Source organism: Trachinotus anak, unplaced genomic scaffold (assembly GCF_046630095.1).
Source record: "Trachinotus anak isolate AG129_WGS33_773 ecotype Australia unplaced genomic scaffold, CSIRO_AGI_Tana_v1 ptg000012l, whole genome shotgun sequence".
NCBI lineage: Eukaryota > Metazoa > Chordata > Actinopteri > Carangiformes > Carangidae > Trachinotus > Trachinotus anak.
Genome location: NW_027273863.1, coordinates 16,461,820 through 16,476,010, shown reverse-complemented (window position 1 = coordinate 16,476,010; position 14,191 = coordinate 16,461,820). Strand labels below are relative to the sequence as shown.

The 14,191-nt window shown below is 39.0% G+C and overlaps 1 protein-coding gene across 8 annotated transcripts in view; it reads right to left on the bottom strand.

Moving 5' to 3' along the window:
- The window catches only part of asic1c (acid-sensing (proton-gated) ion channel 1c), a 94,174-nt gene that overhangs the window by 19,612 nt on the left and 60,371 nt on the right, over positions 1-14,191 (bottom strand). The window contains exon 1 of one of the 8 annotated variants that reach the window (XM_071492937.1): positions 10,638-11,881. The exons of the other annotated variants lie outside the window; for them this stretch is intronic. Coding sequence (XP_071349038.1) covers positions 10,638-11,162 — 525 coding nt within the window. The 5' untranslated portion in view covers positions 11,163-11,881. Of the gene's footprint in view, positions 1-10,637; positions 11,882-14,191 lie in introns of those variants that run through there. 8 annotated transcript variants of the gene reach the window in all.

The following is a 14,191-nucleotide window of genomic DNA, read 5'->3' as shown; positions in this document are numbered from 1 at the left end:
TAGTTCTTCTTTTTTGTCAGTTTCAAATATAATTTCACAAATGCAGTGTAATGAGGGCTGACATCCTGCTGCATGCAGATGTGGCACTGGCTGATATTAAAGGTGCTTTGCTCTGCTTATGTGAGACTGTCAGAGGATTCTGCTAGGCAGAAAGCTCAGCTTCATACTGAGAAATTTTTTTTTCATTCTATTAGCTGGAATCTTTTCAGTCTGTAATGTGAGTATTGCCTGGGTAATAGGATCACAGCTGTGGTGATATATGGCTGTAGAAAATCTTTCTGAAAAGTGGGGGAAAAAAAGCACTTGAAGGAGAGGGTATTTGCAAGTTTACATGAGATAAATTGGACTAAAATGATTGGATTTGGTCCAGTTTAAATATAACACTAAAGGGTGGAAATTACTTTAGGGCATCATGGGTTGTGAGTTTTACAGAGTGGAGTGATGCAGAAATGTAAAAAAAAAAAAACAGTTTGAAAGTTTAAATTTAAAGGTCGATATGACCCGTTTCCACACTAAATATGAATCTAGAACGGGCAGGCTGTTAGCTTAGCTTAGCACAGAATGGAAGCAAGAGAAAACAGCTAGGATTGTTCTGCACTGCAACTGCCAAGAAATATTTCCAGCATATATCCCCCTTTTAAACTACAATTTATGAGATTTTGTATGGATCAAACAAACAAGCTATAATGTTTTAATTAGTGAGCTTTAGAGATACAGCAGGGGCACTTTAACCCTGGAAAAAGCCAGGCCAGCTGTTTCCCTGTTTCCAGGCTTTATGGGCTTTTAAACTAAGCTAATCGTCTCCAGCGTTGCACTTAATGTACAGACACGACAGTGGTATCAATCTTATTTAACTTGCAGAAAAAGGTCAATTAATATATCTAAGTGTATTTATTTAAGAGAAAGTAGGTAAACAGTGGGCTTATAATACATTTCTAAATTCCTTCACCATCATTTCAATTTTATTGACTGCAACTATTTTTGCTCTGCCATGTCAAATGAGAGAAAAAGCTTTTTCCTTTTTTCTGCAGTCTAATAGCCATCAGGCCTGCTTTAAAGTGTCAAAAATCACCACTGGTTTATCTCTGATATCTTTATTAAATTACTGTGCTGTAATTTAAATGCCCAGTTTTCATCACACTGCAATAATATGCTGTCCTTTTATCAAAACCAATGATAAGCGATACTGTTAAGTGAACCGCAGTGAAAGTGCACAGAAGAAAAGAAGCTTACCATTACTGCAAGAAGCGTAATTGGATGTCATTATAGCTAGATATGACAACGGTTCGGTACTCACACATGAACTTTGTGAAAACCACATTGTCATTCAGTTCTGGATGATAAATATTAAGAATGAAACAGATTATTTTATGCATTCAATAGTATTATAAAAAGGTCAAACTGTAGACTTGGGGTAATTATGTACTGGAAGTCCTTTTTTCCTACAACACATTTGTTATTTAACTAACATGCAAAACTTAATTCAAGAGATTATTCAAAAGATTATTTTAAAACTGTGAAATTTATTTCTAGCCACTTTAATTTAAGCCAAAAATTATTCCTTCATAACAAAGACTGAGAGCAACACAATGCAGAACAGTGTTCCCTATTTTCAAAAGTTGTGGTAAAAACAGTCTGATAACATTAATGAATGTCTGGATGCCCAGAAAAAGCCAAAGTAACAGCTTCAGTACTGTGGTAATAGTTATTTCCTTCTGTGTGCTTTCAGGGCTTTCTGGCAGCAAAACAACGAAATTAATTGCCCCCCAACAGCTACTATATGTCTGCACCAAGCCTATTTTTTGCCTGGCTTCCTTTTAGCCCAAACTTAAAACGTCTTTATTCTTAGAAACAATCAGATAGGGTTTTTTTATTGTAGAAGTAAAGATACTCTTTTTGTTAGGAGTGATTTAATGAACGTAGACAAGGCAAACTATTAGGATAACTACCTCAGTGTCAGACCCAATAACAAAGTGAAACAAAAGGAGGAAAAATACTAATGCTGCATGAGTGACAGGCAAGTAAATAACTCCAACAATACCACCTTATCAGAGTTAAAGATGACTGCCTGGTTTCTCCTCTAATTGATCAACTGCATTGATTTCCTCTATTCTCGGCTTCTTTGGAAATATGTCAATAGATATGAGGCACATTTAACTTGTGAGTTAATTGCTTGAACTCATTTGTCCTATACAAGCACAGTGGAAGGGGGAGGCGGGCGGCGGATGGCTTTCCAGGTCTCTGAATCATCCCTCGTCAGCAGTTTCAACCAGAGCGCAATTTCATTACTCCCAGCTCCAGAGGTTAAACACGGGCAATGTATGAGGATCATCATTAGTCTTTCTAACATGTGCCTTCTGTTTTTGACAACACGTCTCCACCCATTGACTTCCATCTCAGCCTTTTACTGAGTGGTGCACTCAGGCAGTATATGCTTTATGTAAATATGTAACTTCTTTCATTTTACATTTTAAAGTTTTCATTTTGGACCTTATTCTTGACATAACCATATTAATTAACAGGAATTAAAACAAGCCTTGAAAATGTAAAGTAAAATATAATAGGCTACTTTGTATTCATCAGAGTGCTGTAATGCTAATTTAGAAGTGAGGTAGTCTTTAGGTACAACTGGAGTTGCAAATAGTCAAGTGACACTTAGTTAAGCATCTTCATTTTGTCACCTGATTATAATTATCGTTATCTTTATTATTATTTTAAACCTACATCAGCTGTTTTTGGCCACTTGGGGGCGGTGCAACAAGCTTTAAACATAACACTGAGATATCAACTTTAATGGTTGATATGGCCAACATGTTAGATTTCATAATTACACAGAGTAACATGGTGAGTCATGTTTCTGGACACTTGGGGAATAAAAATCCAGTGGTACACTCCTTTTAGGTCTGTTTTGGTCAGGTAAATGCTCCACAGAGTTCACCGGCTAGTTGCTAACTGTAGGCACTACAGACTACTTGAATGAAGTCTTACTTATATATGTTTTTGTTTCCGACAGAATCAATGACATCCAGGGGTACCGATAGAAGAACAAGGAAGTGCATATCTTTGTGTGAACGAGATTTCAGTATTTTCCCTTGCACCTGTTATTGTGAAGACAACAGAATCTTAAGAGGATCTTATTATTATTATTATTATTATTATTTATAATTTTTATTTTTTCAAACTGTATGTGTGTGTGTCTGTATAGAAGTAAGTATGCATGTAACACATGCATATATGCTTCCAATTCAGGTTATTGCTGTACTGTTGTGTATTTTCTAATTAGAGTCCATGGGGCGCTTATTATAAGGGTTGGGACTGCACTCTCCTTTGAAAGTAAACCTAACAACTCTATCAGTTATGTATGTTTGATGGTCTGAGTACTTCCAATTCACTCTGTGAAACAACAAAGATTTCCAATGTGGTGCAACACTGTGCAATCACCTTTCTGCACTGCACTGCAATGTTTCACAACTTTTTCTAATATGGCTTACACTTACACCGTGACTCTAACTTTCTAAAAACTGTTTCTATTTGTGAAATAATTTCACAAAATCATCAATTTAATTAAAAAAATCCCCTCTGACACAATGCTGTAATGACTCTAGAATATAAAGCACTCCAGGCAAAAGTTAATGATTTTCCTTCTCTATAAAATTGCTGGAGTCCTCATTGAAAACACATTTCTGCTGCACTCACATTGCCATTGTTATCTTCCTAGGAATGGAAACGCATTTCATCTTTGTCTCAGTATTCAAGCACGTAATTAGAGGATCATGGTGTAATAAAATTTACTAAATTGAAATGAGCAGATGATTGCTGTTTGATGGAAACGAAGAGTAGAACTATTTGAAAGATTTATTTACCCCCCCCCCCCAATCTATTGCCCAGCTTCAAGACCGGCTCAGTGATCCCTGAGACTGTCAGGGAATGACACTAACCATCCTCTTTTATGTCAAAGCCAAGTTGAACCCCAGAGGTCTCATTAGAGGAGGAGAAGAGTTTTATCTGAGTAAAAGAAAGAGCTCCTTCAAGGCCCAGTGAGAATGTTCAACACCAAATGAAACCCTGGCAGCAATTAGATGCACATCAGAAGCACACCCAGTGCAGACAGAGCAGAGACAGAGAGGGGGAAAAAAAAAAATCTATATCCAACATTAATGTCCAGTTACTGCAGAACTGAACTATGCAGTTGATTCGTCAATTAGCAGATGAACAGAAAATTGGAACAATTTTGATAATTGTTCATATAATAATTGTTTCAGCCAAAAATTCACTGTCTCTAGCTTCTCAATTAAGAATATTTGGTGTCTTTCTCAGTCTTCTATGATATACTGTACATGTATGATGATAAACTTAATATCTTTGGGTTTTAGACTGCGGTGAGACAACCAATTTCTATTATGTTGACTTGGATTTACCTGTGTCTAAGGCATTTTCACAATTTTCTTACTTTTTATAGGCTAAATAACCAGCAGATTGATTAATAATAAAAATAATGTTAGTTGCTGCTCTAAGGGAATGTTTACGGGGAAAAAAGCTGCAGCTAATTTTCATGATTGATTAATCTGCCAATTACTATCTTGTTTAATCAGGTATTTGTTTTGTCTATAAAATGTAAGAGGATATTTCAAAATACCCAATATACTTTCCCCAGAGTAGCAGAGTAGCATATTTTTGTTTTATCAGAACACTGGTCCAGAACTCACAGATATTCAGTTAAATATCACGTATGACAAAGAAAAGCTGTAAACCAAAAACATTTGAGCTGAAATCAGAGAATGTTTGGAAAATTTGCTTAAAAAATGTTGAAAACAATTATCAAAATAGTTAGAGCTGAAATGATTAATTAATTAATTAGTCAATCAACAAAATATTCACCTCTAAAGCTTTGCTGGTTCCATACTTTGTGTTACATTGCTATTAACGTGAGTGCAGTACATTAGATTGATCTTTTCAGTTCATTCTGATTTTGAATAGATTGATCAAATGAGCAGCCCAATTGACAAACACTGACATACAGTGCCTACAGTGCCTTGTTTTAGCTGTGAGTTTTTTTAAATAAAAAATCCATGAATTTCTGTAATATTTAAAGCTTAAGACAAATGAAGCTGGTTTGTTGAATATTAAGAAATGTTCCACATATATTACAAAGTTTCTCAACTGTGAGTTCAGGATTCCTCATGGAGTTACTTGATATGCAGCATATCACACAGAAAAACTTTACAACTCAAGTCCCTAAGAATTTCCAGACCTAAAGGGCAGAAAACAGGCTGGGAAGCCCTGTGTTTCTCTGTGATTTAACATGACCAAAGACTCTCAGACCATTTGCAGCCAGGTCTGCCACTCTAGTGGACAGGCAGCTTCTTTAGTAGAGGGAGACATCTTGTGGCCTGCCTCTAAATGAAACTAACCTCTTAACTGCCATGAAAAGCAGCACAGCCACTCCGTATGCTGCATGAGAAATGCAAGGGACGCAAAACTGGATTTTTAGCTAAGAGAGACTCATCTTATGAAATACCTCATATAAAATTCATCAAAAGGGAGAAATGTTGGAATGCACTTTGTAAGAAAAATTAAATAAATAAAATACAGCCCCAAAGCTGTTTTGGAGGACAGCACATTTAGTGTATATTTCATTGGTCATAAAACTTTTTTTCATTTTTCTAAAAGTATTCTCAAGTTGCTGTGGCATGTTTTTCAGGTTCTGTAATGGAGAGGGCAGGACTTAGTGTTACTTATTTGAAATCTACAGTAACTGTAAACACATCTGATACAGCACATGTACTGTATATGCCCCCCTGGCAGACCGGGTGGAGGGCAGATGCAGTCTGTGTATCAGTTAGAAAACAGGTGCTGCTGGCTACACCTGCCGTCTTTTTCCCTTATTCCTTTCCAGGCAGAATCCAACTGAAAAAACATGAGTGCACTGTCACTCAAGCTTTCAGTCTGCAGCCTGCAGTCACACTTTGATAAACTCACTCCTCAAATTTCCTCACCGGTACTTTCATTTGCAAGGATAATCGAGCCTTTTTTTTTTTTTTTTTTTGGCATGTTCTCATCTTGTTTGCTCAGCTGGAGGCTTTTGGTATCCATTCCTGAATCCATTTTGCCTGCGTTCCCTGAAATTAAGCAAAGTAAGCACTTGCAAAAGGCCTAAAAGTGCCATAGAGAAATAACATTCCATACTTTTTCCTCTGTCGGGTGAACATATTATGAATTCAAATCACATCCCTAAACATCGGCAAGGCTACATTGGCCATCTCTCTTTCCAACTTTCAAAGAAATGCTGTCACAGAATGTAAACATAAAGAATTTTAACACTTGAACATCAATTGTATTATCACTCATATTTCCAAAAATTGCTTTGCCATTTCCAACAATGTGTCATGTCTGGCTTCCCCTGCACAGTTATACATGGTGTCGAGGGGAATCTCAGTTTACTTGAAAGAAGATAGCGATACATTACTTTGCAAGGTTCAAGGCATTGCTTTTATTGGCTAAGAGAGCAGGATATAGATCCCAGAGGTCATTAGTAGAAACAAAAGCAAAATGTGGGCATGACCGGCAATCCAAGATCAAAAGGACGTGTGGTATGAGTCTTTTCTCCCTCATTATCATCAAGTTAAATATGAAAACCTAAATATATAAACTGGTATAATACATGCATTTGTTTGGATATCAGACCATGCCAGAATGCTAGTAATCTACAACATAACATAATTGCACTATTGGTTTTGGACAGAGTCACACTTGTGTCTGGTGTCTCCACCTAACAAGCTAATTAACTTAAGAGGCTCTGTCAACTGGCACCTCCAATGTCTGCCTCTGGCAGTATCTGCACCCTGATGTGCAAGTCAGCGAAAAGCATCCCCGCGCAGTGGCCCTGTTATGAATTCCTTCACTATTCCTCTTCAGTGGCATTGATCAGACTGCCAATACTGCACTTACAGTAACAGTGGCCCCCACACTGGCCTTTACTGACACCGAGTAATGGAACAAACACATTAGGTATCTGCTATTTGGCCTGTCATCTACGCTCACTGCCTCAGATTTGTTTTTTTCATTGTTTGCACTGTGGAGCTTTATTTCATCTCTCCCCTCCCTCTTCATACTCTAGGCAGCACTGTAATTTTGTGCTCCTTCACACACCTCTTCCCTTCATCTCTGCTAATGCTTCCAGTTGTGCATCGCGCTGCTGGCTCGGCTCCAAAGCAGGCTGAATCACAATGATGTGTCAGTCCTCAGCTGAGTCCCAGTCCCACCTCAATCTAAGCGCAGCACAGCCTCCTTTTTCTCATGCTCTCCTCCTTTCTCTTTTGTTTTCACTTTGTCTTAGCTCTCTCCCTCGTCTCTGTCTTGTTTCTCTCATTCTTACCATCTCTCTTTTATAAGCTACTTTTCTTCAGTCTCCTCCCCCCCCCCCCCCCTGCCAATTTTCTTCCTCTGTCTGCAGTCAGACTCATTGTTTCTAAACAGTTCTGACACTCAACCCTGACTTCTGTTTCCTTTACTCACCTTTTCTCTTTTCTTTGCCCTTTAAAGCCAACTTCAGCTTGCAGATTATACTGCGATGGATGAGTTCTAGTTTGGCAGACCCTGAACAAATCCCCCAACACGACAGACAGACCATAATGTAATATTAAAAAGGATCCAGCTTTGGTTTCAACACAAGATGATACCTCAACAGGAAGCTCAATCACAACACAGGAGATCAACAGTATATGGATAAACGTGTTAGAATCAACTCTGTGCATTAGCACAGACTCACTAAAGCACTGAGCTGGTAATCAATTGAAATGATATTACACCAACTTCAGCTTGCGTCCTGCATATATACGCAGACAAATGATTTATTTGGCTGGAGCCAGTCTTGCAGGTTTAATCCACAGCAGTGAGCAGGGCTGTGTTGTGGTGCTTCTGAGTATTAATGAGGCAATCAATCACACTCCAGTTCACAAACAGTGTGTACAGCAACAAGATGGAGGAATGAGATTAATTTTAAAATTAAATAAAGCCTCCACTAAGAAAGTTATTTGGCAGATCAGTTGTGTTGAAATCTGAAATGTTTTCTTTAATGTAGTGTCCGATGTACAAAAAATGGACACGTTTCATTAAGATACAGTCTTGCAGAAAGACAATCAGAACAAAGCTTATTACCACAGTTCACTCGCAGATTGATACAGGAACATTCAAGGCTATGTTTCTGTATATATTTATAGCACAGGGTAGAAAATTTCCAGCATCTACCATCTGCCAGCCCTTTAATATATGAGACTTGTGAATTACAGCATCGTCTCCCAAAAAAATATTTCATTACCTTATGCAGAGGGAATAATTGCACTTGGGGGCCCTGATATTTCTTCTCCAAGATTTCTCAGTACCACTGCACCCAGATCCACCTCATTAGTTGAAACATCTGGTCTTTTCTGTCACTGTAGACATGCTGAGTTTCTTCAGCCACTATTTCTTTGTCTTACTTTGACACAAAAATGTAGATTGTGTGTGGCACACACAGACACAAACACACACTCATGTGCTCAAGCACATAAAAAATGATGTCTAAAAATACTACACACACTGACGTATCACACAAGTAATGTGTTATATTCCAGGAGAGCTTCAGGGGTTTTAAATAAGAAAAGATAACAGTCTATCTATTCTACTGTTCTGATGTTTTAATGCTGTTTAATCAAAATGCATAACTCTGATAAAATGTATCAGTGGAGGCATTCAAATGATTTTATGCATTTATTTTCTCTCATTTTTCCACATGCAGAAAACTAATTGTCAGGTGTTGTCTAGACCTTGTGTGAGTCATCATGCGGTGATGTTGCTGAAGTACATAATGGGTAATCTCAAATCCATCACATCTCATCTCCTGTGAGAGGACCTGCCTCTGAGCCTCCCACAGTAAGATCAGCAAGCCGAGGAGGGGGAATTCAGGCAGCTCCATGAATCTTTAATTAGTCCCCTCTATACTTAGGCCCTCAGAGCATCTCCAGTTTCTGACATTTAGCTGAAATTTGCCCTTTGTGCGTGGGGATGTGAAAGATCCAAGGTCACCTGACTCACAACAGTGATATCAAAATCTGCCTTTATTAGCTAACATGCGCTGTTTTGTTTTCCGAGCTATGAGTCAAATCTGGTGGCCTTTCTCATGGACAAGTCTGGAGCTCTTCTTATAGTAGAAGTCAGGTTAGGTGTGGGTTGAAGAGCAAAACCTCATCTTTCAATTTAAAACATTGTCTCTTGCACAAAATAATAGTATTGCCACTATAGAACTACCAAGTAATTAATATAAATCATTTGCCTCGGTTTCACTGCTGCTGGTTTTCAAAGAAATTGTGCAGCATGACAAGCCCATCTTGGTACTAGGCTTTCATCACTCAAATCAATGGCCCATTTCATCGAAATACAATCCTTCCCCTGTCTCTGCGGCAGGACGATTAAGTTCCATTCAGATTCTGCTGACATGATTTTATCTCTTTGGTAAAGGCCTGAAGATTGAGGAAAAAAACATGGATTTAACAACAAGCTAAGAGTTAAGAAAATGACCTTTTCATTACAAAGATGACACTGTTTTGTTTTTGTGACATTATGTGTTTTTGATTTTGTGAGATGAGACAAAGCACAAAAACATTTGTTGCCACTGAAGATGATCATTCTTCTGAGGTATTTCCAAAGAAAAACAATACCGTATTAAAAACCCTACTGCTCTTGAAAACAGCATATGTTCGCTTCATAATGCATGATGCATGATGTCAGCAGAGATTTGCTGAACCATATGGCCCCCTCAGTAGTTTACACATTTCTGAGGACACTTTTAAGGAAGTAACTCTCATTTCTCCTCGAGAAAAATAACTATTAATAGTCGTCACAAAAGAGGAATTGGACACAGTATAAACACTGGCATCACCATAAAAGGCCAGGATATGTCTTGCTGCTTTTGGTGCCAACTAACAGCAAACAGAGATATAGCATTGCTTTATTAGTATTCCTAAGAAATGTTTCCTGTCTTACACCCCCATACCTGTTGTTCCCCTAGAGCGTCTTAATCTCTCCACAAACATGCCATTAATTATTTAAAAAAGTAGGATTACAGGGCCATTGCTGAAAAAACAATTAAGAAATGACAACATCATTTGAATGAAAGTGACACCTCTTTCCCTTACAATATCTGATGTGGATGTGTGTGTCTCACACTGACAATGCTCATTTTTATAAAAAGAATCACTCTTCGCACAGCAGTTCTCTGCTGTAAAGTCTGGCATTCATTAACATAAACTGAGTCATATTTCATTTTGTTGTGGGCAGAATGAAACACTGAAATTGTAGCATTATAATAACTATTAAACAGCTCACAGTTGTTGGCATTGTTGCCAAAGGCTTCTGCATATATTCAAATCTCACTTTTAAGCTTTTTGTAGTGAATATGTACATTCTTCCCTTTAATACATAATTCTGGACAAATATTTAGTAAATGAGCATTTATCCTACAGATATATTTGGAAGTATTGAAGATAGGGCTTTGCTATAACAGCTCACCATCTAGTGATCAGTGTTTTTCCTATAATGATTCTGATGAAGTCTGCGCTGATTTCACTCGAGGCTACATCCACAAGAGGAACCATACTTACTGTGGTAAAGTTCTCTGGACCACAGTCCTTGCCTCTATATTTGCAGTCAAGCAACATCTCCTCGATGTTGTGGCTAGTCCTCTGCACAAACTCCAGCATGTTGAAGGTCTTGCTGGGGAAAAACTTGCTGTTGTCCGTAGGCTGCCCTAAAGCAGCCATAAAGTCATCAAAGTCCCCTTGCTCCACACCCAGGAGTCCCGCCATCCAGAAGATGTCATTCCTACGGATCTGTGACTTTCGAAAGCTATTGTAGTTGCAGAGGGTGATGGCGGGGAAGTACATGACGGGACTGTCCATTTCATCCAGGATGGTGACATGGGGGTACTGGTAGTACTCGAGCACTCGGTCGGCCACTTGGTAGAGGAAGATGGAGAGGGAGGAACTGAACGCAGCAGCCCAAAGCAACCGTCGGATAGTCACTCCACCGGGCAGGAAGATGTGGCTCAGGCCGTGTAGGGTGCAGTTGGCCCCAAACACGGTAATGTCTGAGGCTGGGCGTGGTGCCTCCTCCTCTGGAGCTCCCATTTCCTCCAAAAAGTTTCCAAGTTAAACTATGTGATTGTAGGATGTGGTCTTGGTGCAGTCGTGACCCGCTGAACACTGGTCCGAGCAGTGAGGTTCACTCAAACTAAATGTAGAAGGGAGGCCGGATGAGACAGGGTCTAGTTTTCCCTTCGCACCCGAGGGAGGGGAATGGGTTGGATATCTGGAGCAGGGAAGTAGCAATGGACTATTATGTCAACCAATCCTCATTTAGAGGGCACATTGAATTCAAGAGATCCGGTTTCATTTGGGAAGTAAGACCTGATCCCACAAAGGCTAGTGGTGGATGGATTAGAGACAGATACACCAGAGAGGCAAAGATGAAAATTTAAGCATATTCAATGCAGTGACCTCTAATGCACCTAAATTCTTTCACCTACTGTTTTATATATTAGTACAAAATGTCAGCAATTCCCAATTAGTATCATATTTAGTTACACAAACAAACACACACAAAGTGTGAGCTGCTATGTACAACCACAGTAATCTATTGTTAGGCACAGAGAATCTACACTGGGGGAACGGTTTAGTGCTTTCCTTAATGAAACCTTAATGGACGTTGTTGTGAAAGGCCAGAGTATTACTCATTCATGGTTGCCATTACGCTTATTGCAGCTGGTGACAGAATTCAAACCTGGCACTCTTCGTAGTCAAAGACTCACATTTATAATATTTAGGCTACCACCATCCCTCCTCAACATGTAGATTTCCTTTACCAATTACACATAATACACTGCCATAAGTCACAGTGGAGAGTTAAAGCAGTTATTCACCTACTGTACAGATTCTCAGTGCCTGCTTTTTATATATTAAATACATTAAGGTGGTCCCTTAGGTTTGCAGCACACATCATCTTCTATCTTGCTGCAGACTCCCTATCGTGTTTTGTAACAGCATCAATTATTAAAGCATTCTCCTGCATACATTTCAACTCATGGACAGGTTGAATTGAAGTATACAGAGGTGTATATTCACAGAATGCAGGCCTGAGGTCATTTTCAGTCCATCCTGATAAGCGTCTGTCGCGACTGAAATTGACTTGCTCAGAGCAGCATTCATTTAAAATCAAGTTAATAAGCTAACTGATGTTTAGAGCTAAGCAAAGACCTCTGCCACACTTCTAATCACCTGTCAGGACCGCTCCCAGTATACAGTCCATGGTTAATCCAACCTCCCCTGTTTGTCTCAGCTTTCTTGACCCACCCACCAATCTCCCCTCATCATTTACACCTCTTCTCTCTTCATGTATCACCTTACCTGACCCTCTTTTCATCCTCAAACCTCCCTCTGACATTCCCCTCCTTAATTCAGTTCTGTGAATACATCTTTCAGCTTTACCTCCTTGAGTTACTGTCTGACAGGTGTGTATTATTAATGACTGATTTCCTTGTGCTGTGTTGTGCTGCATTTGTGACATTTGATCCTTTAGCTGCCTAAAGTCTGAATAAAGAACACATTGTACTTTCAGCGTTATTGATGTGCACTGCACTGCATCCTAAAAGTGAAGATATGATGTATGTAAACCTTAAACCTGCATTCATTAATGTTTTGGCCACAAACCAGCTGTAAACACAATAATGACAAACCTTATAAAGTTGATATGGGGAAAGTAACCCGAACAGTTACCTATCAACACATGCAGCAGACTCAAAGTTAGCAACATCAGCATTCATTTGGAGTCATGTTTCCGTCAAGCTGGTGAATGCAAGTCCAATACTGACTCCTCTGTTCGCTCCCTTTAGGTCTCAACCAACTCCTGAGGGAAACGCATGGCTCTCAAGCCGAGTGTTCACCAGCAATTTGCTAATTTTATCTGTCTGCAGTTCAGTGCTGTGCAGGCAGTGTATAGCATTTTTAATCAGAGCTCTTTCACTGAAAACAGCTGCCTGCTGCTGCTGGATACAACACTGATGAGACCTGACAGAAGGAACTAAATCAGAAAAGTCGTGGGCTATATCACCAAAACAATGTGGTGAAAGACACTAGAATGCTTTGCCTGGTGTGGACTGCAGTGCCATAACTTTCTGTGGTTTTGTAATTATGAATGCCTCATTTCACCTTTCATTTCATCCACTGTTAATGTAAAAATATTGGTTTGTGCAGCTTTAACAGCTCTAAATTTACCAGTGGTGTTGTCATTGTGTGTCTGCACTGCACTAAAGGGTAGGTCTCTGGCAAGGCTACACAATGTTCTGACTTTGTTACAAAGGATATATGCAACATATTTTTCAATAAAGAAAAGTTAGTGGTTCAATGAGGAAATGATGAAACTGTTCAAAAATGCAACATCCCGCAATGTTAATCCTGGATCTGCAACAAAAGCATATTTCTTGTCCTACTGTGACTTTCCACCAAATTTTCTGAAAACCTTGAGATAATCTAATGAACGAAAAAACAAGTATGCAGAGAAACACACAGGATGGAAAACATAACCTCCTTGGAAGTGGTTGTAACTTTAAGAACAAGTTCAGAAAACACAAACCTAAAGCTGCAGTGCACTTAAACTGAGCATTCAATAACACAAAGGCAACCAAATCTGAGCAAAAGTTGAAGTTTGAGTTGTCTTGTCTTTCAATAACAGAGAAACAATAGGGAAGTCTCCCTCAGCAAAAATGTCAACTGACTGATAAAAGAAATGTAGATTATGTCAAGAGAAGCAAAGACACAGCAAAACTACAGAAGTTTTCAAACAGATCATGCAGCTTTAGCTTCTTTCATGCACAGTTTGTGGAGGCATTGAGTACTTCTCTTTATCTAACTGTAAGTACAATCAAAGTCTCTTCACTATGCACACAATAAACTGAGCGCTGATGCCCTGCAAGTACCATCTCTGCTCTTCTTTGTCACCTTTGGTGTAATCTCTCCTCAACTACAGAAAATGGGAAAGTGGTCAAAGTGTATTTCTGTAATTGACAGGTGCACTCTGAGCAAAGTGCAAGCTACTACTCAATCAATACACTGTGGAGTTTTTCCAGCTGCTTTAAGTTGGGTGTACTGGTTAATGCGCTGCC